Genomic DNA, 25,041 nt, shown 5'->3' on the forward strand with positions numbered 1-25,041 from the left:
CACCCCTCTGCACTCAGTGCCACCCACCCTCCCCTCTGCACTCAGTGCCACCCACCCTCCCCTCTGCAATCAGTGCCACCCACCCCCCCCCTCTGCACTCAGTGTCACCCACCCTCCCCTCTGCACTCAGTGTCACCCACCCACCCCTCTGCACTCAGTGTCACCCACCCTCCCCTCTACACTCAGTGTCACCCACCCACCCCTCTGCACTCAGTGTGTGTGCCAGCCCCCGGTGAGTGACTGACTGACTGGCCGCCTGCACTGCCGCTCCGGAGGGGAGGATGCTGATGCTGCTGCTGCTGATGATGCTACTGATGTTGCCTCTTTGTGACATCACATCGTGCTAGGCGACGGGAGAAGCCGGTTCTCCCTTCCCTCGGCTCCCATTGGTCAACCTCCAGATAGCGTGAGCTCTGCTCACCGACACGCCGTGCCGCGATTGGTGCTGCGCCGAGCGGTGGGCGGGGCCAGGCCGCCAGCCCGGGCTGTCAGTCAGAGAGCTACTTGGTGCGCTCCCACTACCTGTGTCTGTGGCAGCACATCAGCAGCCGGCACAGCGCCTTACTCGTGGGTGAAATTGCAGCAAGAGTAGGTTACTGGAAATTATTTCTGCTTTTAAAGTATTCTCTTCAGCATCAGCATGACACAGGCACGGTGGGCAGAGTGGCCTCTTCCTGTGCTGTATCATTCTGTGATCATCATGTTGCTGCCTTGAATCTGCCAGCTTAAATGACATGTTTAAGAGACACTGAATATACAGAGGGATTTTTTAAAATGATAATGTTGTAATAAATTATAAGCCAAAGATTGTTAACCCTGACTTGCATCTAACAGAGTTCACGTTATTTTTGTTTCTTGAGCTGTAAAGAAATTGGATTGACAAGAATTGAAATGTTATCTCTGCCTATTTGAATTGTGTTTTTCTTTTTTTCCCCCACAGTGATTAATCGAAGATAAGCTGAGTGAAGATTATTAACAGGCTAATTGGGAGAAAAATCAAAGTGAACATTTTTTTTTGAAGATCCAAGTGAAGCAATGTACCAAAAAATTAGTCAAAAAACAATTTAATTATATATTTATGCTATAGGGTTGCTTTGAAATAAGGGTAAACACTGCTTGGACTTTTTGGAACATTTACTGAAGCTCAATTAAATTTGAAGGGGGGAACTTTTTTTTAAAAAATGTGGACTTTCCTGGGAATTGCGACTTTTACTTATGTCTATAATAAGTGCGATGACTTGGTGAGCGTGAGTTACGCTAACAAGGAGGTGCTGGGGGCGTTCCTGGTCTTTTTCTCCCTAGGGTTAATCCTCTCCTTTCGATACCGATACGGACAAGGCAACGGCAAAAACCAACCTTCCAACCTAGGGTTCGTCTCTCAACTCATCTCAGCCCTGCCCCTGGCAAGTTCCTTCTTCAGCGGGCGCACAGACTCCAACAACACTGAGCAAGGCCAGGCAAAGCAGGTAGGCGCAGGGTGACCAGTGCTCATTACCACAGGGGGAGGGGGGGCAGACATTATCATTAACGTGAGACATTTATTATTTGTGTCATGATGTATTGGCGGGTGCTAAATATGTTGTAAAACTCCGACTAAAAATACTGTAGCTTTTAATTTAGTAAGTTACAAAACGTCGATACAGTAAAACATTTTAATCTTAATTTTTCTGGGTCCATACACGTAGAGTTGGCAGAAGAGCTCAACATAAAGACATTTGCAGTTCCCCTCTCTGTTGTACTTGTTTGAATAAGGTAATGGCTTGAGGGAGAATGGTAGGGTATTGGCAAAATTCGAATAACAGTTTAAAAATAGAATAACGTTTGGAATATAAAATAATTAAAAACTCGTGTGAACAATCTATAATCATAGCAAGTGGGTAATGAATCTTGGATTATTTATCTAGATATTTTGAAATGTTTGGGTTGATCTGTCTAAAGATACAAATGGCATCAGATTTTTTTTTAATGACCAGTATACTGGTTTTCTTTATTCACAATAAAATTGGTAATAAACACAAACTTGAGCATAACATTATCTAACTGTACCTTGTTAATTATTAATTGCCATTCAGAGTCAGCAGTTGTGAGACATTGTATAGTAAGTGAAATCATTTCTGCATTGACGGTTCAGTGTCGAGTAAGAGCTAGCCAATGGTGCCTAGATATACAGTATGGATTATTTTTATGCAGTATTGTGTATATATTTAATTTCATGTTTATATTAAATTGTAAAATTGTTGCAAAATAGATTAAACCACAACAACTTGCATTTATAGAGTTTTTAATATAAAATATGCCCCAGGGCACTTCACAAATAAATGAATGAGGAGAATCAGATACTAAACCAGGAAGGAAGAGATTATTTGGAGTGTCAGAAAGATTGGTCAAAGATAATGGTTTTTGAGAAGATTTTTTTTTTAAGTGGTGAGCCAGGTGGAGAGTTTTAAGGGGAGAGTTCCAAAGAGTAAGGTCGAGGCAGCAGAACGCTCAGGCCATCAATGCAGTGGCGAAGTGAATACAACCAGAAACTATTTTTTCCAAATATGAAACTGCTAACAAGGATTTTGACTGTTGTACTCAAAAAAACATGGTAATGACATTAAAGCCTTAAAATAATTGGCAGATGAACTATCTATTTGGAAGAGGATAACGTTTAGACAATGTTCATGTGGACTGATATCCATCCAGTAGAATCATCATCTATCAGGGTGGTAAACATCACCAAAGGATTTTGTCATTTTGTGCAGTGCACAACTAACAACTCACGGGAATGAGATGATCATGTCCTCGTGCAGAATGTAAAAACTTAGTTCACACTTCACATTTTGATATATACAATGGAGCGTAGCACAGATTTGAATGCTTCCCGCATGGTGATGGGAATCAGCAGCATTGTATGCAACAATACATTTCTATTCACATTCCAGCTTACGTATATGATAAAGGCAAGCTGCAATGCAGAGTTTAACCCAGCCACACACAGCCCGAGATTTTTTGCTGCCACCTTTGAAATATAAAGAGTATTCTAAATATTTGTTAAGAATTGGCAATATTAAATATTGATTTTTTTAAAACCTCTATCCGAATTTCTTTCTTCCTCTTCAGTTGTTGGCTCATTCTAGATGTCAGCCCATTCTACCATACCTTGCTAAAGTTTTAAAAAATTCATTCCTGGGATGTTGGCGTCACTGGCAAGGCCAGCATTTATTGCCCATTCTTAATTGCCCTTGAGAAGGTGGTGGTGAGCTGCCTTCTTGAACCGCTGCAGTCCGTGTGGTGAAGGGACTCCCACAGTACTGTTAGGAAGGGAGTTCCAGGATCTTGAGCCAGCGGCGATGAAGGAACAACGATATATTTCCAAGTTAGGATGGTGTGTGACTTGGAGGGGAACTTGGAGATGGTGGTGTTCCCCGCGCCTGCTGCCCTGATCCTTCTAGGTAGTAGAGGTTGAGGGTTTGGGAGTTGCTGTCAAAGAAGCCTTGGCGAGTTGCCGCAGTGCATCTTGAACACACTGCAGCCACGGTGTGCCGGTGGTAGAGGGAGTGAATGTTTAAGGTGGTGGATGGGGTGCCAATCAAGCGGGCTGTTTTGTCCTGGATGGTGTCAAGCTTCTTGAGTGTTGTTGGAGCTGCACTCATCCAGGCAAGTGGACAGTATTCCATCACACTCCTGACTTGTGCCTTATAGATGGTGGAAAGGCTTTGGGGAGTCAGGAGCTGAGACACTCGCCACAGAATACCCAGCCTCTGACCTGCTCTTGTTGCCACAGTATTTATGTGGCTGGTCCAATTAAGTTTCTGGTTGATGGTTACCTTCAGGATGTTGATGGTGAGGGATTCGGCGATGGTAATGCTGTTGAATGTCAAGGGGCAGTGGTTAGACTCTCGCTTGTTGGAGGTAGCCATTGCCTGGCACTTGTGTGGCACGAATGTTACTTGCCACTTATCAGCCCAAGCCTGAATGTCATCCAGGTCTTGCTGCATGCGGGCATGGACTGCTTCATTATCTGAGCAGTTGCGAATGGAACTGAACATTATGCAAACATCCCCACTTCTGACCTTATGATGGAGGGAAGATCATTGATTACGCAGCTGGTTGGGCCTAGGATGGCAGTGTCCCGTGCCTGAGGAACTCCTGCAGTGATTTCCTGGGGCTGAGATGACATCCACAACCATCTTCCTTTGTGCTAGGTATGACTCCAACCAGTGGAGAGTTTTCCCCCCGATTCCCATTGACTTCAGTTTTACTTGGGCTCCTTGATGCCACACTCGGTCAAATGCTGCCTTGACGTCAAGGGCAGTCACTCTCACCTCACCTCTGGAATTCAGCTCTTTTGTCCATGTTTGGGCCAAGGCTGTAATGAGGTCAGGAGCTGAGTGGTCCTGGTGGAACCCAAACTGAACATTGGTAAGTGCCGCTTTATAGCACTGTCGATGACACCTTCCATCACTTTGCTGATTGAGAGTAGGCTGATGGGGCGGTAATTGGCCGGATTGGATTTATCCTGTGCTGTAGCTGTACTGGAACAACTTGGCTAGTTCTGGAGCACAAATCTTCAGCACGACAGCCGGGATGTTGTCGGGACATATAGCCTTTGCTGTATCCAGTGTGTCATAGAGTCATAGAGTTATACAGCACGGATAGAGGCCCTTCGGCCCATCGTGTCCGCGCCGGCCATCAAGCCCTGTCTAATCTAATCCCATATTCCAGCATTTGGTCCGTAGCCTTGTATGCTATGGCATTTCAAGTGCTCATCCAAATGCTTCTTAAATGTTGTGAGGGTTCCTGCCTCCACAACCCTTTCAGGCAGTGAGTTCCAGACTCCAACCACCCTCTGGGTGAAAAAGTTCTTTCTCAAATCCCCTCTAAACCTCCCGCCCTTTACCTTGAATCTATGCCCCCTAGTTATTGACCCTTCTACTAAGGGAAAAAGCTCCTCAGTATCCATCCTATCTATGCCCCTCATAATTTTGTACACCTCAATCATGTACACCTCAAATGTGCTCAGCCATTTCTTGATATCACGTGAAGTGAATCGAATTGGCTCAAGACTGGCTTCTGTGATGGTGGGGACCTCAGGAGGAAGCTGATATGGATCATCCACTTGGCACTTCTGGCTGAAGATGGTTGCAAACGCTTCAGCCTTGTCTTTTGCATTCACGTGCTGGGCTCCGCTATCATTGAGGAAGGGGATATTCATGGAGCCTCCCCCTCCTGTTAAATTGTCCACCACCATTCACGACTGGATGTGGCAGGACTGCAGAACTTTGATTTGATTGTGGGATCGCTTAACTCTGTCTATAGCATGCTGCTTCCGCTGTTTAGCATGCATGTAGTCCTGTGTTGCAGCTTCCCCAGGTTGGCACCTCATTTTTAGGTACACCTGGTGCTGCTCCTGGCATGCTCTTCTGCACCCTTCATTGAACCAGCGTTGTCCCCTGGCTTGATGGTAATGGTAGAGTGAGGGATATACCAGGCCATGAGGTTGCAGATTGTGGTGGAATACAATTCTGCTGCTGCTGATGGCCCACAGCGCCTCATGGATGCCCAGTTTTGAGCTGCTAGATCTGTTCTGAATCGATCCCATTTAGCATGGTGGTAGTGCCACACAACACGATGGAGGGTGTCCTCAGTATGAAGACAGGACTTCATCTCCGCAATGACTGTGCGGTGGTCACTGCTGCCAATGCTGTCATGGACAGATGCATCTGGGACAGGTAGATTGGTGAGGGAGGACGAGGTCAGGTAGGTTTTTCCCTCATTTCGGTTCTCTCACCACTTGCCACAGGCCCAATCTTGCAGCTATGTCCTTCAGGATTCAGTCAGTAGTGGTGCTACCGAGCCACTCTTGGTGATGGACACTGAAGTTCCCCACCCAGAGTACATTCTGGCCCTTGCTACTCTCAGTGCTTCTTCCAAGTGGTGTTCAACATGGAGGAGTAGACATTCTTCAGGAAGTGAGTGTCAGTAGGCTATTTCATGATGGGGGATTCACAGTTGAGCCTGATCCTATCCTCATTTTCTTATATACACATGTACTTATCAGCAGGAGTCACTGGATAGTGATTAGGAACAAGAATAAAAATACCTGAGATTTCTCTTTTCCCCAGCTTAGGAGCACTAAGGCATCGCTACTGCTTTAGTTAATTCAGCACACACTGTAGTTTGAATCTGGGATCTTCCTGCTTCTTAGAGTTCAGTTCCACACTGTACAGTACACTTATAAACTGAATTGTTGGGGGAGCCCCATTGATTTTTAAAGGTATCGAGGATAATGAGGGTGAAATAGCCAATTGAAGTAGCAATGCACAGTGCCACAGAATGGCCAATAAGTTTCTGATCCCCACTGCATAGTTTCCAATCTTACCTGGACACTGGTATCTGCCAAAGAGTGGAAAATGCTCTTTGAAGACTAATGAAATATAGATATAGCTTCAACTAGATGTGATGCCACTGTTCTAGGAAACTGTATAAGGGACAACATAGAGTGATGGGACAGCAGACTGCTTTACCAACACACTGTACCACAGATCGGAAGGCAACACTTAGAATTCGCCACATGGACAGTCTCTAACCTTGGCTGTGACTTTGATGGCTGCTGTTGGAGGAGGCAACAGTAACATTTTATTTTATGGGACGTTTTACTACGTTAAAGGCACTATATAAATGCCAGTTGTTGTTGTGTCAACGTCTGTGAATGGTCCAGTTGTGAAATATTTCATGGGGTTTCTCCCGGCTTCCCGCCATAACTTTGGTGGAACCCCTAGAGAAATGGGGTAAATGGCCATTTTCAGCCTTTATGCCGTTTCTCTGGGGTTTCCGCCAATCCTACAGCCAAAGGTACGGCTGGAGATCGGGAGAACCCCCTGCAGAATTTCAAGACCAGTAAATAAGGAGACTGAAGATTTCTCATTCCTTCTATCCTGATGCAGCAGAAGAAAAGGAAGCTCAGTCTCTCAGAGTATGCTCAGACAGAAAACGCTCCAAACACCAGCATTTCTTCCCAGTATGATCCAGAGGTCATCATTGTGGGCTCCGGGGTCCTTGGCTCCGCAATGGCTGCTGTCCTTGCAAGGGATGGACGGAATGTGACAGTGATCGAGAGAGACCTGAAGGAACCAGACAGAATTGTCGGAGAGTTGTTGCAGCCCGGGGGATACCGTGCGTTGAAAGCACTTGGTCTTGAAGGTACAAACATAAATGGCCCTGGGAACTAAGGTCACATTAACATGGAATGGAAATCAATAAAACCAAACCGATAGACAGTTGAACATTTCACCCAGAAAAGAGTAATGCTTTGAACACTTATCTATTTAACAATCAAGACATTTAAGGTGCTGCAAAAATGTTAAATGCTAGTAAAGCAGAGGGTTGATCAGCATGTGAAGAAAAAAGGGAGGTTAGCATTCATTCTTGTGATGCGATAGAAGCAAAACATTAACCTATCTTGCACTCGGATGCTGATTGACCTGCTCTGCATTGCTGTCTTTTTCTAGTTTTGTTTTCAGAGTTCCAGTAGTCGTGCCTTTTCTTTACAAACATGAGACAGGACAACAAAAAAATACCAATTAGTTCATCCAACCTGTTCCATGCAGATGTGACACAGTCTATGTACGCCAGCAACCCACCTCCCAGGCCACACAATCTTCAGGGAAAGACAAAAAGCCGTGCACTAATTTGGGGGGAAAAACCTCTGGGGAAAGCTATCTTTACCCCCCTCTTTTCTAACCACCCCCCCTGCCCCTCCACAAGGCAATCAAGCAAGCCTCGGGAGACTGCAGGAACTGATGAGACGTCACCTACCATCTATAGCCTGAGATGCCTTCCACTTGCAAGAACATGCCCAGCTTCTTTTTGAAGGCTGGAAGCAGATCTCGACTCATTGCATGTTCTGGCAATCAGTTCCAGAGGTCGATGGCTCCCTGCAAAATGAAGTACTTCCTGGTGTCTAACCAAACTTAAAAAATATATATATATTTTGTACTGATGCTCCTTGATCCTCTTCTCGCCCTCCAGCTCAAATAACCTATGCACCCGAACACCATCTGTTCCCTTTATAATTTAAATACCTTAACCATGTCCCCTTGGAGTCTGTGTTTCTCCAATGAAAAATGAGCTAGAAACCTTCTAGTAACGAATACCACAATAAAGCAGAACTACAGCAAGATCCAGGATTTTAGCACCTTTCAGTTTCTCCAGTGGTCTGATAATAAAATGCTGCTCGATGGGCCATGTGGGTTCTTAAACTGCCAGGTAAGATGGAGATGTCACACTATGGGGAAAGGGAGAAGGTTAAAGGACGAATCAGTACGCTTCACTCTTGCACCCCTCCTACTGGCCAGATCAACAGCAACAAAAGCCATGAAACAAATTGCTTGCACTTCGAATTCGCATTACTTTCAGAATACATTTTTTAACAATCTATTTTAATGACTAAATTCTCCCTTATTCAAGATTCAATATTGAAGAGAATGAATTAATCTAACATTTTTTATTTTTAAAAAATGCTACAATATTAAAGTTTCTCGAACTTTCCTTAATATTTAGCCTGCTGAAAACTTGAATACACACTGAAAGTCCAGGAGTAATTGCTGACACTTACACACATCAGTTATATAATGTGAAGCGATCCTTAATCTTAAATCAGAAGACCCAAGGAAGGCACCTAACATAGAAGAATTTATTAAATATTTTCAACTGCAGTGGATCGTGTAAAATTGCCAACCCTGCCATTGCTTCGTGAGGACGATCTGTCAGAAATGTTGGACTCCAATATCAGCAGTCCACCCAGCATCTTCCTGCGGTAAGCCCAGCGGGAGTGCACCACAAAGGCAGCAAATTCGGCTGGGACCCAGGCATGCCAGATCCCAGCCTTGCGTTGGGGATTCCACGGTGGCCTTTTGAGGGCTGACCCTCCACCCACCTCAAACCAAGCCATTGGTGTAAGGGGGGTTGTGGCCGGGGTTGGGGGGTTGGCGGGGTAGAGACTCCCTATGCAGTAAGTTCCTGTTTCTCCGGTCCTCCGAGGGACCTAGTGTAGACGAGGCAAGTCCACGACTGGACCCACAAAGAAGTGCAATTTAAAAAAACATATATTTAAATGTAGCCCCCTTACTTGAAATATGATGGGTCAGGTGGGAATCTGAAACCTTAGCCACCCCACTACCACAGTTAGTCTCTTTGGTGGTGGACAACCTAGAAGTACCCCTGGTGGTGTGGGTGGCGGCCATTGCCAGTCAAGTGAAAGTGCCGACCCCTGACCCCACAAACTTTGGTAGGGTCAGAGGTCCTGGACGGGTACACCTTGGTACTTAAGACAAGATGTGTCCTCCCTCCATGGGTATCTGGGGCCATTGTATTTTTACAAAAAGAAAAATTGGACTCTGCAAGATAGGACTATTTTTAAGTAAAAGTATGTGAGCTCAGTGCATTGCTATCATACGATCTGTTATTTTCATTTCAAATAAAATAAAGCAAATGTTTTAAACGTAAACATACTCAGTAAATACAAAGATGTGCAGCTGCTAGACTTGGTTGAACTATAAACACTTAAGAAACCGTGGAAAAAGAAAAGGCCAGTTCGCCCATCCCTCTTCCATTACACCAGGCTCCACTACACTGTCATGGCTTCTACCTAACTCAATCCAGAACTTCTGAGGAAGGTGATTTAAAAAGCAAAAACAACAAACTTCTTCCAAATATTCTAGGCATGTAGTGAAAAACATATGGCAAATGTTCCATAAGCTAATCACCTGTGCCTAAATGTCTGCCAAGTACATGCAATCCCACTTCCTACCAGATAATCAAACAATTTCTTTGTAAGCTCTATATACTGTACTAACTTTGATGTTCACACATTAATCACTCACTCTGTGATGAGAAAAATCTACAAATACTCTGCCCTCCAGTTCCAAAAGCACAATTTTAGCCAAAAATCTATGTCGTCGATTGCTGCATCATTTTAAAGACTTGAATCATGTTGCTTTTCAATCCTATTTTCTCTTGTGGAAAAATAAATGGTTTCTTCAGCTTAACTTTACAATTTTAAGTTTTGGAATCATCCTCGTCATTCTTCTCTCTGACGTTCTACATCTTATGTACATTGCTCTACTTTACTCTGCGACCAGGTACCGTTGAAGGTCTTGATGCCCACATAGTAAATGGTTATGTCATACATGATATCGAAAGCAAGACAGAGGTGGAAATCCCTTATCCTCTGGATGAGAACAGTCAAGTGCAATGTGGGACAGCATTTCACCATGGACGTTTCATCATGGGTCTCAGAAGTGCAGCTATGGCGGAGCTCAAGTAAGCATTCCTTATGGACCCATCGTTTGTTTAGAATGTCTACAAATGTTATTCTGTCTAATTGTGCTGCCAATCATTAAGGCAATCACTTAACAAACAAAAACATTCACACCTTCTGTTTTCATACAAGAGATATGCTGAGCTTTGAATTGAATGTGCCATTGCAACATCCATGACTAGATGCAATGTTAAGCAGCACCCGAGAAATCCTAAAGATAATCCATAGCAACTTCAAAGCTTTATGCAGCTTAATGTAGGAATATAAAAATTCTAATTTATCCTGGAGAGGCTTGGCTAAAACAGAAGAATAAGCTAACTTCCCCAATGGCTGTGTTCTAGCGTAAGATTCATCGAAGGAACAGTGATGCACTTATTGGAAGAAGATGGTAAAGTTACAGGAGTCCAGTACAAAGAAAAAGAAAGTGGAGATTTAAAGGTTTGTAAGTTATTCATCTGAAGTGACACTGTACAGTGAAGCTTGCATTCCGGTTGTGCAATGCCAAGTAATGGGCAGAAGTACTGAACACAAAAGCCACATAATTTGTTCTTCCAGTTCTAAAGAATAATAGCAATTCAGTGGGATAGAAATTGGTATGCATGGCACCCTTTTTTTTGGCGTAAAATGGGCCCAACGCTGACAGATTTAGCAGTGGGACGGCCTGCGCCTAGTCTGCGCGTGCGCTTGGGCCACTGCTAAATTCATCAGTCTCATTTTTTTTAGACGTCTCTGGCAACCACCTGAAACAGGAGTTATGCCCTTTGAATATGTTGATATTCTGCAACATGCTACATACTGTATTCAGCTCTGGATAAACTGCATAAATCTCACTCGAGCACAGAATTGCAGTGCATCAGGCCATTTAAAATGTTCTCGTCTTGTACATACTCTCTGATCCAAGCACAACATTTAAATACCAAATCCTGATCGAAGTATAAAAAAAAACTTCTGGAATATCCATTAAAAAAAAAAAATTCTATAGTTAGTGTGATGAAATATTCCATTCATCACTCATCAGTATTTCTCTGCCTGTGACTGTGGTTGGTTTCAGTTTCATTTCCATTGTATTGTACTGTGTGTAGGGCTCCGCCCATACCTGGCTCCTATGTAAGCTGGCCCAGCCTGCAGCACATCCAGTACGGCAGACCTCTGGATGGAAGATACATTCTCCTCTGTGTGTTACCTTCTAAGTCAATAAAAGCCTTGTTTTGTTTCGCTAACATCGAGTCTCGGATTTATTGAGGCACATCAGTTAGTTCAAAAATTAGGGATGAGCGCCTGATGTTTCAATGAGTAAATGGACCTCATGGTGCGATACTCAGTCATTCAGGTCAGGAAGGTCCCAGGTTTGATCCCTGATGTGTCCTGAATTCACCAAGAGCATCAGCGGGGTGTGAAAATGATACGAAGCCTGACGCTTGGCGCTTTATTTTCATTGACTCTTCACGTATTTAAACATAAGTAATCAGTATTATTTTGTAATCCCAGGCCTGTAGCCCAGAAACTTGGCATCTCCTTCCCTTGGGAGCGCCACATAGTTAAACATAACTAACCAAAAGTATTTTTCTAATCGCAGGAACTGTGTTGCCCACTGACTGTGGTTGCTGATGGACACTTCTCTAAGTTCAGGAAAAACTTGGTGAAGAGCAAAGTCAGTGTTTCATCTCATTTTGTTGGCTGCATTATGAAGGTGAGACTATTCAAACAAGCATTGCAGTGATTTTATTTGCATACCACATCTAGCTTGAATTCCCGACAATGAAATTTGTTTCTATATGTTTTTTTAAAATTTGTTTTCCAATTTTAATGACCCTCAGATATACGAACAATGATGGACAGGTAAAGACCCTCCGGATGGGTAAAGACCCTCTAGTCCATCAAGCCTCTCCCACACCATTGTAGTACCTTGTGTATCACAATGTATACACTCTCCACCCCACCCGAACCACGTGATCTGGGAGAGGTGAAAAACCAGATTTTAAAAATCCAGGCCAATTTGGGGGGAGAAACAATCTGGGAAATTCCTCTCCAACCCATCTGGGCGATCGAAACTAGTCCAGGAGACCACTCTGGCCCTGGATTGCCTGCAGTGCCCACCTTCTGTAAGAGGGGAATCTCCGCCCCAGCCACAAACAGGTCCTGCTCCCGCTTGAAGGAATTCAGCGAATCAGCATCCACCGCACGAGATGGCAGCCTGTTCCAGAGGTTCACTATTCTCTGAGAAAAGATCCACCGCCTGACATCTAACCTGGATCTGGCCTTGTATAACTTCAATTTGTGACCCCCTGGTCCTCCCTAACCTATTTAATTAGAACAAACTGTCAACTGGAACACAATCTATTCCCTTCATTATCTTACAAACCTCAATCAGAACACCTCTAAGTCTACGCGTCTCTAAAGAGTAGAGCTCCAACTCTTTTAGCCTACCTTGATAACCAAGATGCTCTAAACTGGGCATTAGTGTTTAGTGACCCTCCTCTGCACCCTTTCCAAAGCCTCAACATCACCCACCATGTGAGGAGACCAAAACTGGACACAGTATTTCAAGTGAGGCCCGACTAAGGTCTTGTACAAGGACAAAACTGTATGCCTCGTCTTGTACTCAATTGCCCTATGGATACACCCCAACACCCTATTTGCTCTAGCTATCGCTTCACGGCATTGCTCATGTACCTTTAGAGATGCATGCACTAGAATGCCCAAATCTCTTTATCTCCTCCTCCTTTAATGCTTTTCTCTGAAGGGGATGTGAATGTTGAGCATTTGCCCCGCCCACATGCATAACACTGCACTTGTCCAAGCTATACATCATTTGCCAGTCATGAGCCCAATCTCCCAACACATGAAGATCCACCTGAAGCAGACGAGCATCATCTACAGTCCTAATACTCGCACAGATCATGGTATCCTCTGCAAATTTGCAGATCGTGCCCCCAACACCTACATCCAGATCATTAATTAAAATAGTAAAGAGCAACGGTCCCAACACTGAACCCTGCGGGACACCACTGGTGACCGGTGTCCAAACAGATCCAAATCCATCTATAACTACTTTTTGCCTACGTTCTGCCAGCCAGTTCTCAATCCAGCTCAATATATTACCACTAATACCGGAGGCTTCAATCTTAGAGAAACCCCTTGTGCGGTACCTTATCAAAAGCTTTTTGGAAGTCTAAGTAGACAATGTCTACTGGACTTCCCTCATCCGCCAACTTTGTAACTTCAAAAAATACAATTAGATTTGTAAGACATGACCTTTTTATGAAGTCATGTTGGGTGTCCCCAATATGTCCCTCAATATCCAAATATTCATATATTGCATCCTAAATGATTCCCTCAAGCATCTTCCCTATTACTGATGTCAAACTAATGGGCCTATAGTTAGCTGGGTCAGTCTTGTCACCTTTTTTACAGATGGGGACCACATTAGCCTCCTTCCAGTCTATAGGAACCATTCCAGAGTGCAGTGAGCTATTAAAAATACAGGCTAGGGGCTCACACAGCTCATGTCCCATCCCCCTGAGGACCCTCGGGTGGATATCATCCGGCCCAGCTGCTCTACCTATTTTCAAGTTCTTAATTCTTTCTGAAATATATTCCACTAGTTGCTAATTTAAGTGGAAAGGTGGTGTGATTCTAAGCTAGGATTCCAGGGTTTTATATGCACATTGACATTAGTGACCAGAGGAAAATATACACTCACCCATCACCCTTCATCTTCTGCAGTTCAGCTGGAATGTCAGATGTCATACCTATCGTTTCTGTGATACAGGTAGACTATCCTTTATCCGAAAACCTCGGGACCAGCCGAGTTTCGGATAAAGGAGAATTTCGGATTTCGGAAGGTGGGTCGGCGAGGGTCCGCGGGGGGGTCGGCGGGGGGTCGTGCGCACGACTTACGCTGACGCTCAGCGTAAGTCAGTCGGGGTCGGCGGGGGTCGGGGCCGGCGGGGTCCGCGGGGGGGTCGGCGGTTGTCGGGGCTGGCGGGGTCGGCGGTTGTCGGGGCCGGCGGGGTCCGCGGGGGGGTCGGCGGCTGGCGGGGTCGGCGGTTGTTGGGGTCCGCGGGGGGGTCGGCGGTTGTCGGGGCCGGCGGGGTCCGCGGGGGGGTCGGCGGTGGTCGGCGGTTGTCGGGGCCGGCGGGGTCCGCGGGGGGTCGTGCGCACGACTTACCCTTTATCCGAACTTCCGAAACCGGAACCCTCTAAAAACCGAAGGTTTTTTCGTTCGTACGCACGACTTACGCTGAACGAAAAAACCTTCGGTTTTTAGAGGGTTTCGGTTTTCGGAAGTCCGGATAAAGGGTAGTCTACCTGTATACCACCAGCTGCCTGGTCAATGGAATCAGAGTGCTGGCGGGTGGGTACTTGGGTGGGGGGGTTTCCTCAGTGAGTGAATTTAAAAAAAAAATTAAATTGTCATTGGTTTAAAGTAACAGTTTAGTATAAGAGGTTGGGGTAGAATTGCTCCCCCATGTCCTTTGTAACTTCAGTGGAAGATCAGAGCAAACCCTGGAGAAATGGTGTAAGAAGCCATTTCTCAAATCTCCCTCCAAAGTTACAGCGAGATATAACACTGGCTTATAGCCCAGAAAATTTACATTTCATCCCCTTGGGAGATTCACATATTTAAACATAATTAGCATGCACTCCTTTTCTAATCCTCCAGGTTTCTGCTCCAGGACCGCCACACCCCAAATTTCGACCAGTGAGTGGGAGGGTTAGTTTTCCACCTGCCCATCACCTCCACAGCCAGCTTTGGGGGAAAGTCAGGGTGCAATTCCTGGCTACCCTGGGAGTTCCACCTGGCACACCATCCTTCGGCCCAGCTGGGAGCAAGTGTGGGTTTGGTACTGGACCTTCCAAAGGCCCCAAATATGTTGCAGTGCAGAAGGAATTTGGCCATTTCATCTTCAGCCTGTCAAAGGCCACTGGCTTTCCCAATTGGAGTGCCATGGTGCCGCTCCGGTTTTCTGCTTGAGGTGGACATCTCTGGTGCACCTCATTCGCCTATTGCGAACTCCAAAACTGTTGGAATAAATAGTGTTTAGTAAGTTATTTTCTAATAGTTGTTTTCAACTTTAAAGAGGCTGTGTGTATTAAAGTCAATGATAATCCCTTGCAACTGTTTAATTTTCTTAACAAAAGGTAATGATGAGGAAATAAAACAACCACTGCCACTGTCAATGGCACTTTTTAAAAATCAACTAATTTCAAAGAAAAATGAGGCTGAAATAGAAATAAAGTATGGGGCTACTATTTAATGTCTCTGTTTATGGTTATAGGACTCGCCACAATTCAAACCGAACCATGCAGAACTCGTTCTTGCCAACCCGAGCCCTATTCTTATCTACCAAATTTCGTCCAATGAAACACGAGTGTTAGTGGACATCAGAGGGGAAATGCCAAGACGTCTTAAAGACTACATGATTGAGAAAATCTATCCACAGCTTCCAGGTACAATAGGATGTCTTTTTTTTCCCCCCTAATAGTTTTTATTTTCCCTCCAGTGCTCCTGGTCTCCTTAGGCCTTATGCCACCCATGACTGAGGGTGTGAATTGGGGACTCCCTCCCAGGTCTCTCTCAACGCTCTTCTGACCTCACTACCAGCGTGTGCTGGGGTTTCTCTTTATCTTTAACAAAACAGACAAAATCACACTTTTAGCAGCACATAGCAGAAAGTCGGGCATGCACTCCTCACAATTCTGCCGCCATAAAATGAATGCATAGAAAATTATGATGAGCATGCGTCCGAATTCTTGATGCAGGCAAAGAAAGAAAGAACTTGCATTTCTATAGCGCCTTTCACAATCAGGACGTCACAAAGTACTTCGCAGCCAATGAAGTACTTTTGAATTGTAATCACTATTGTCATGTAGGGAACGTGTGCTCCAAGTGGATGGGGCTCCCGCCGAGAGTGCGATTTCACAAAATTACCCATAATGGGCGAATAGCCAGCTTCAAATTTCAGTAGACTTTCCTCATAACCTTGCATAAAAACTATGTTGTGGAGACCCAGTACAATATATTTAATAGTGTGGTTCAGTTTTATTTTATCAGCGGTTCTGTTGCTATGAATCCACTTGCCTGTGAAGTGCACAGATAGTCACGATCATAGTAACAAGCACAAAACCGTAGTGAAACTGGAGTTTAGCTAAGACTCCTGAAATTACCCTTAATGCTGGCTCTGTCATCAGTAAAAGTGGATGCCAATTTCTCTTCAACAGAGCACATGAGAGAACCGTTCCTGCTTGCAGTTCAGAATGACCGTCTACGGACTATGCCTGCGAGCTTCCTCCCGCCATCACCAGTGAATAAACCAGGTAAAACCTGTAAATAAGCAAAGTCCAACATAGCAAATTAACATTATATTTAGCATGTCATGTGTGCATCCATAGAGTTGATACATTTATATGAACCCAAATAGAACATTTTTGTCTTAATCTTGAATCACTGGGGTAGATTTTTGCCTTGCCCGCCTGGGCACTAAGCATGGCCTGGGCAGAGGGTGGAGTGCAGAGAGGAAAATTGGACTGGGAGGATCATACCTGATCCTAAGGGATGCCACCTAGTTTTGCTTCCATTCATTTAAAGAGAAGAAAAATCAGGCAGTCTCTGTTCGTGGTGTGTGATTCTCCCTGCCCGATTTTTCTCTACACTCTGCCCAGGTGATACTTAACTCCCAAGTGGTTAAGATGCAAATCTATCCCAGTCATTTTTTCAGCAGCCTTATTTAACTATATCTTAAAGGTGAGTTCCAAGCACAATTATATAAAGAATATTTAAAATGTTTCTGTGTCTCAGTGATAACTTTGTTCATAAAAACTTTTGTCAATAAAAAGCCATGAGGAGTTTGTCAGTCACTTTAGTCAGCTTTGATTTAAAAAAAAAATTGGGTATAATTTCAATCTAATATTTAGCATGATGCGAAAACTATATTTTATACAGAGTGCAATTAAACAAGATTCATGACGTAACAGCCCTGACAGCAAAGGTACCTTTTAATAAGCGCTGACCTCTGTTAAGCAAAGCTGTCATAACAGTAATCCCGTAAAGCACTCACAACAGACATAAAAGTCCTGAATTTCCTGGGTCAGGAGAGGTTGTAAGTCTGATTTGAATACAGGGTGGAGCTCAGTTCCATTAGGATTCCGATACATTTAGACCAGACCTTTAAATTCCAGTGTTTGCGGGGGGCGGGGGGGCGGAGGTGGGTTGGGTCCATGGGCACATCTCATGTGGAGGAAATACTACACATATTTTAGTCACTTTTAAGCTTGCTATAATACAACCATTGTTACCTCTTTTATCCAGGTGTGCTCATTTTGGGTGATGCATATAACATGCGCCATCCTCTCACAGGAGGCGGGATGAGCGTTTTGCTGAATGACGTGAGGATATGGAAAAGTCTCCTGTGCAGCATTCCAGACCTCCACGATAATGAAGCAATGCTACAGGTGTGAGACATGTTATTTATAGCACTTCATTCAGGAAGAATTCAGGGGCCTGAATTTCTATGGGGGGGTCTTCCGATCTACCGTGACTCCAGTGGGAGACTGGCAGAACTCCCAGAGAAAGTGGCTGAAGATGTCCATTTGTGCCATTTTGTGAGGGTTTCCACTGCTCTCCCACCAACGTTTTGGCAGGAGATTCGGACTACCCCGTGGAAATTCAGGACCGTAGTTGGATCTTTAGCTTAGTAATGTGACTTCTGGGATCAGAATGTCCAATTCTATTGGCGACTGATGGCCACACCCAGCAGCTATGTGTGTAACAATGATTTTCATCTCCATTCTGCTGCCTCACTTGAAACTTTGTTTTACCGTCCCAAAGAGAAACAGCAGAACTCCTATAGTTTGTTAATCAAGGGGCAGTGTTGGCAGTACTACCCTATTTCCTACACATTGTGTAGCAGCAATTATGCCAATGCTTTAGTGAGTTTCAAAGCAGAAAGAATTTGAGTATTGTAACGGTTTCCTTCAGCTCCCATGAAGCCACGTGGATCAGGAGAATTCCAGGGCTACTTGAGGCCACGATGCCTTAACTCAAATGATACCCAGACTTCAAGGGTTAAGTTACGAGGAGAGATTACACAAACTAGGGTTGTATTCCGTGGAGTTTAGAAGGTTAAGGGGTGAGCTGATCAAAGTTTTCAGGATATTGAGGGGAACAGATAGGGTAGATGGAGAGAAACTATTTCTGCTGGTTGGGGATTCTAGGACTAGGGGGCCATAGTCTAAAAATTAGAGCCAGACCTTTCAGGAGTGAAATTAGGAAACACAAAAGGTGGTAGAAGTTTGGAAATCTCTTCCGCAAACGGCAATTGATGCGAGATCCATTGTTCATTTTAAATCGGAGATTGAGCGATTTTTGTTAATCAAAGATATTAAGGGATATGGGCCAAAGGCGGGTATGTGGAGTTAGGTCACAGATCAGCCATGATCTCATTGAATGGCGGAACAGACTCGAGGGGCTGAATGGCCTCCTCCTGTTCCTATGTTCCAAATATAACTGCAAAAAAAAGTTTGATTTTTGAATACATGAAAACCACTAGACTATTGTTGAGATCTAAAGCTAAGACAACACACGGACTTTCCTAAAAACAAAACATTTAGAATTTTTTACAGAATCTATAGATTAGCTGTTTCTTAATGTGCCTACTTTTAACAGCTTGGAACATGACTAAAGGAATATTCAGTGACCGAGGCAAACAAGAGACCAGAATATATTTTCTTTTACAATGTTGGCTGACTGTATAAGCTATTCAAATTTTTTTAAATGTTTTGAAGTTATTTTGCTTTCTTCTTGGATCGCTTGAGGCTCAGTAAATGGTTACTCTACTCCTGAGCCTCTGTGTCGCCACCCTGAAATTGCCTGCCAGGAACTGGCCCAGAGTTGCCTCGGTGACTCATCCTGCACATTTCCTTCTCTGAGAATGCACTTGGCACCTCTCATGCGGTGTCCATCTGTGATTCCCCCACGGCCCACTGCTCTGTGGCAGAACACATTGCGCAACCCCGCCCCCATACTGACAAACGTATTAAAAAGGCAACTTCATCATTAGGTTTCATGGTAAGGTAACCAAAGAAACCATGCAAGAGAATACAAAGCATTGCAAATCCGAACACTCATGACTAAAAGTTAGGTTGGGAATTATTTGGATTTGGGTACATGTGCATCAACTTGCTATTTTTTCTCACACCTTTTCTACAACCCAGAGCCATTTTCATTAAAGTAAAATGTGATTCTTAAACCAGTGACTTTTTTTCCCCAAAACTAGAAGTAATTGTGGAGAAACCCACTCACCGAAGACAACTGTTAATATATTGTGTATAATATGCTCCACCGCGACATACATGCCTAAAAAACATACAATTAACAAGCAAATTGAGCACAGCCCTTGGACACCAAGTTTGCACCTTGGACACAAAGGGCTGGATTTTGCCAATGGGGAGCTTTTGGAGGCGGGACTCCCACTTGTCGGGTTTCAGTCCCGCCTCCATCGACTTCTGGACAACCCACGCTATTTTCCCATTGACCTTGTTAAGCCCGCCCAGCAGGCCAATTGAGGGGAAGCCGGTTACAGAGAACGTCAGCGTATGACGTTTCATTTGTCAAAAATTTTTAACAGATGAATTGTCATCGTTTGACAGCTCTGTGAAGCTGTCAAACACTGACATTCTCTTAGTTTGATGAGTTCTTGAATGCAAGACTCATCAAACCTCTTTCTTTAGCAGAAATTAGATGGTTGTTGCATTGGAGAATGCAGTAGCCATCTGTCATCTCTGCCGCGGAGATGCGAGACTCTCCGCATCCCCAACGTTTGAAGCCTGCAGGAAGAAACAAAGGTAAGTAAACTTTGTCTAACACTTTCCACTTACCTCACACACTTACCTCTCCTCACTTGCATCCATCACTTACCTTCACAGCGCACTTTTGCACCTCGCAGACCCCCGCAGACCCACTGCTTGCCTCGGTGACCCTGGCAGGGTTCGCAGCCTTCGGGAAGCCCGCACTTGTAGGGGTAAAATGGGGATAATCCTCTTATCTGCCTGTTAACTACCTGTTAACAGGCAGTTAAGTGGCTGTAATCCCTTTCCCGCCTCCAGGAGACGGGACCCGGCGCGGGTCGGCTACCCGCCTCCTGGGAAGATGGCATGGGGGCGGGATGGGTACCCGCCCCGAGATTCTGCCATTTTCCCAGCAGTCCCACCTCCAAACCTGCCTCCCCAGGGCTGGCAAGGTCGCACCTCAAGTTTGCAATGAGTGCACACTTTTGGAAAGCGATTTGGAAAGAAATTTTACACAATCTGTTGTTTTTTTTTGCAGGCCAAGAAGAAATTCCACTGGGCAAGGAAGAAGTCCCATTCCTTTGTAGTGAATGTTCTGGCTCAAGCTCTGTATGAACTATTTGCTGCTACAGATGGTAAGCTCAATCTCTTAGGAGCAGGAGACTCGCACAGACCCTGCACATTCTCCAATAGTGTTTGATTTTACTGTGGCGTTCGTACCACATGCCTTCTACTTTTAAATGGAAACCTGAACCGACACAGAAATCACGTTACACTTTCATTGAATGTCGTGAAAAATTTAATTCAATCATGTTAATTCATCAGTAAAATTCTATCAGGGTTTCAATGGATGTGACTTTTCAAAGTATCGGTGCCCCACAACTTTAAATACTTGTATTCTTTTAAGTTAAACATAAAAAATGCCAATAATCACACACAATCCTGTTTAGAAGTTTATTTCATAGAATCATAGAAAGTTACAGCACGGAAGGAGGTCATTTCGGCCCATCGTGTCCGTGCTGGCCAACAAAGAGCTATCCAGCCTAATCCCACTTCCCAGCTCCTGGTCCGTAGTCCTGCAGGTTACAGCATCCCAAGTGTACATCCAAGTACGTTTTAAATGTGGTTAGGGTTCCTGCCTCTACCACCCTTTCAGGCAGTGAGTTCCAGACCCTCACAATCCTCTGGGTGAAGACATTTCCCCTCAAATCCCCTCTAAACCTTCCACCAATTGCTTTAAATCTGTGCCCCCTGGTTTTTGACCCCTCTGCTAAGGGAAATAGGTCCTTTCTATCCACTTTATCTAGGCCCCTCATAATTTTATACACCTCAATAAGATCTCCCCTCAGCCTCCTCTGTTCCAAGGAAAACAGACCCAGCCTATCCAGTCTTTCCTCATAGCTAAGATTCTCTACTCCCGGCAACATCCTTGTAAATCTCCTCTGTACCCTCTCCAGTGCAATCATATCTTTCCTGTAATGTGGTGACCAGAACTGCACGCAGTACTCTAGCTGAGGCCTAACTAGTGTTTTATACAGTTGAAGCATAACCCCCCTGCTCTTGTATTCTATGCCATGGCTAATAAAGGCAAGCATTCCGTATGCCTTCTTAACCGCCTTATCTACCTGGCCTGTTACCTTCAGGGATCTGTGGACATGCACTCCAAGGTCCCTTTGTTCCTCTACACTACTCAGTGTCCTACCATTTAATGTGTATTCCCTTTCCTTGTTAGCCCTCCCCAAATGCATTAAATTTTTCTAATAGAGATTGGACTCATTACCTGCACATAATACTACAAAGTAATACTACTTTAAACAAATATTTACATAGATTTTAATAGAGTTCATTATATTTCATTTAATTCCAGATTCCATGCATCAACTCCGGAAGGCTTGTTTTCTTTACTTCAAGCTGGGTGGGCAGTGTGTGTCGGGACCAGTGGGTCTGTTATCTGTGTAAGTCCTAATGCTGAAAAATCATCTGTCATTTGAAAAAAATCTCTGGAGACAGTTTTCTCTTAACTGTGAATGGAGAAATGCTGAAAGATCACTGTCATTCTAACTCCGTTTCATGTTTCATGTTTCATATGTGTACAACTAAGCAAAGCTATTGATACCTGTAGTGGAAATTACCTCATCTGGTTTAAGGAATCCTGCATTGGGAGGTGAGAGAGAGAGAGAGTGTGGAAATAACTCTCCTTCAGCTTTCTCCAGAACAAGTTGCAACAATGCGGGTACAGTTCCCAAGATAGTAGAGGAAAAAAATCTGCCAGGGTTCCAACAGCTCTTTACTAGTCAGCCACTCCTGCTGCAATGCATTTGGATATCAGTGCAGGTTTCGGCTCACACGTGACCTCCTCTCCCCCCGCCAACCCTCACTTGCTGTCCAGTTGAATAGCCTGCTAAAAATCACTACCTAATCTCAAACACAGTGGACACTTGGTAAGGATACGGGGGTGCGGGGGGGGGGGAGGTGCCTATGGATCTCCAGCTTCAGAAGAGAAGTAAAACTGGAGGGGGAAATTCTGAATTAGTAAGGTTTTTAATCCACCATCTCCTGTGCATCCCATACAACTGAATCGGCAGGTGAGTAACCCAGTCCAGGAGTGACCAGGTGATGACTCTCACTGTGAGGAGGTACCTGGCCTCCATTCAGCGCCTCTGCATTGGGGGATCAAGACTGCATGGGTCTGTGCAGTGGGGCTCCAAATCACGACAACTCCATGCGGCCCAAATAGTAGGGTGATTGTTGGGATTAATGACAGCCAATATTAAAAACAGACCAGTGTGCATAAAAAATAGTGCTAATGTACACTACTTTCATCTTCAAAATTATGAAATTAGTTGTTAATATGGATGCTATGAATAAGTTTACAAATAAGGGTAATTTTAACAGGCAAGGCTCCTGGCATGAAGCCTCGCGAGATGGGAATGTGACTCAGATAGCTGTAACACTATAGGGACAACCCATGCTCCCATCTAGCAAGGCTCCATTCTAGAGAAGACTCTTGCAACATTACCCATTACAATCCTTACATGTGATTAATTGCTTACTTTCTTTCCATTAGGCTTTCTCCTGAACCAATGACTCTGATTGGGCACTTCTTTGCTGTGGCACTCTACGCTATCTATTTCTCCTTCAAGGCAGAGCCATGGTACATGAAACCACGGGCCTTATTGAATGGTAGTGTCATTGTCTATCGTGCATGCTCCGTTATCCTTCCTCTCATTTATTCTGAAATGAAGTATCTTGTTTACTGAAGAACGTAGAAAAGATAAAGATAAGCAAGGACAAAAACACACACAGAGCCTTTGCAATAGTTGGACATTTACCTCATTGTTGTGTCTAAAAATTGGATACAGTTACGTTGTTGAAAGATTTAAAACCCCTCCTGTGGCCAGTTGAGTTGCAGAATGACTGTTAGTCAATTTTACACTTTGTAGACCTGTGATCCAACTATGTAACTGCAATACACTTAACAAGCACATATTTATGGTGTACACATAAAATGGCTTGTGTCCTTCAGTGCAAATTGGACACAAGTTTTTAAACCGCGCTGATTATGGCTCGTGGCACTGGGTTAGTCACACTGCCGTTTATGAAGCGTTTCTGTTGTTTGTTTTAGTTGTTCAAATTCAAACTTCTATCTAAAACATTTGAAAAAGGTGTGTTCCTAAACTGTAATTGCTACCCCCAAGGGAATTTAAAAAAAAGCAGAGGCCTCCAGTCAATTCGTTCTCATGGTAAAGTTACCTCCAACTTTAGGGGGTGCATTTCCACGGGGGTTCACCCGATCGTCCACTGTGACCTCGGCGGAAGAGCGTCAGAGACCCTGCAATTGGAAGAACCTCCGCGGAAATTCTACCACTACCTTCTTCTGAAAGTGCGTTTTCCTTTGTAAGAACAAACAGAAGATTTAAGTATTAGCTTTACCTGACTGCATTTAAGTAACATATTATTTGTAAGAACTAAGATTTGGATTTGCCTGATGATTCCATTACCGCAAAAACATTCCAGAGATAACGGCTTCATCAACTCCTAGCCCAGAAACTGATCATTTCTTGAAGGCAATGTAATCTAACAATTTTTTTTTTAAAAGAGGGACAAGAGTAATGCCGCATTGATGGTGCATCACTGGTAATCCCACATGCAGGGCCCAGAATTTGATTTGCAGGTGCCATTTGATCTTAGTGTTATGGGTGAGTTTCACCAGTTCACAGCTAGTTTGCAAGGCATGGCTCTTTACATTGCAGTGATTGGTCCCCAAAGGGGCAGACCAACCAATGGAACCAGGCTTGTGTCTCCTGTCAGCGGCGAGGAGCAACATTAGGTCAACAGCGACAGCGTGTTACTGCCTCTGGGCTGAAGGAGGCAGCAAGAAGGCAGAAGCTAGCAGTGATCTAATATAAGGGGAGAAACAGACAAAAATCCTCAGCAATTTGAAGGCTTTCCAAGTTCCCTCTGCAAAATGATTGCCCCTGAGCCTATATTTTTCTTAATTTTATATACATATATTTTTGAATGGAAAATTATTTGCAGTACTGATAATGTAACCACTCGATGTTACTTGTGTCTTCACTTACAAAGCACTGCAGCCATATCTAGAGCTGGCTAAAAGAAACTTGCTGCATTCCCAGTATGCAGGATCCAATACTTCAAGATTTTGTTTTTAATTCTTTTCTTTCATTCCTGGTTTAAAACAAATAAAACTTACTTTATGTCAAATGGGCAAAATATCTTCCTTGAATCACACCTTCTTGATCATATGTTTGCATCTGAAATTTGTGTACGATATTAAAAATTGTATATAATGTACAATTGTAAAAGCAGTAATGAATTTTCACTACCACATTTGTTCATTATGTTTAGTTATTCTACCATTAATCCTATGAATGTTCTATATTAGTATGTACAACTTTATTAAAAGGTTTATAATTTGTCCAAGG

At 44.0% G+C, this 25,041-nt stretch overlaps 1 protein-coding gene across 1 annotated transcript; it reads left to right on the top strand.

The window, feature by feature from the left end:
* The first annotated feature begins 499 nt into the window (after window positions 1-499).
* Window positions 500-25,041, top strand: sqlea (squalene epoxidase a). The gene is made up of 12 exons (XM_085993575.1): window positions 500-588; window positions 941-1,466; window positions 6,933-7,188; window positions 10,128-10,308; window positions 10,648-10,744; window positions 11,883-11,996; window positions 15,589-15,760; window positions 16,532-16,627; window positions 17,619-17,761; window positions 20,634-20,730; window positions 21,963-22,050; window positions 23,163-25,041. Exons 2-12 carry the CDS (start codon window positions 1,182-1,184, stop codon window positions 23,353-23,355), a joined length of 1,722 nt encoding a protein of 573 aa, XP_085849701.1. The 5' UTR covers window positions 500-588; window positions 941-1,181; the 3' UTR covers window positions 23,356-25,041.

This window comes from Somniosus microcephalus, chromosome 7 (assembly GCF_052327205.1).
Source record: "Somniosus microcephalus isolate GS21.2 chromosome 7, FLI_Smic_1.0, whole genome shotgun sequence".
Taxonomy (NCBI): Eukaryota; Metazoa; Chordata; class Chondrichthyes; order Squaliformes; family Somniosidae; genus Somniosus; species Somniosus microcephalus.

Excerpts from the sequence above, each read along its gene's own strand:
- sqlea (XM_085993575.1), top strand. The coding sequence starts at position 1,182 with ATGTGGACTTTCCTGGGAATTGCGACTTTTACTTATGTCTATAATAAG. Across the intron at positions 1,467-6,932 it reads AGCAAGGCCAGGCAAAGCAG|CAGAAGAAAAGGAAGCTCAG; the intron begins GTAGGCGCAGGG and ends ATCCTGATGCAG. Across the intron at positions 17,762-20,633 it reads ATAATGAAGCAATGCTACAG|GCCAAGAAGAAATTCCACTG; the intron begins GTGTGAGACATG and ends TTTTTTTTGCAG.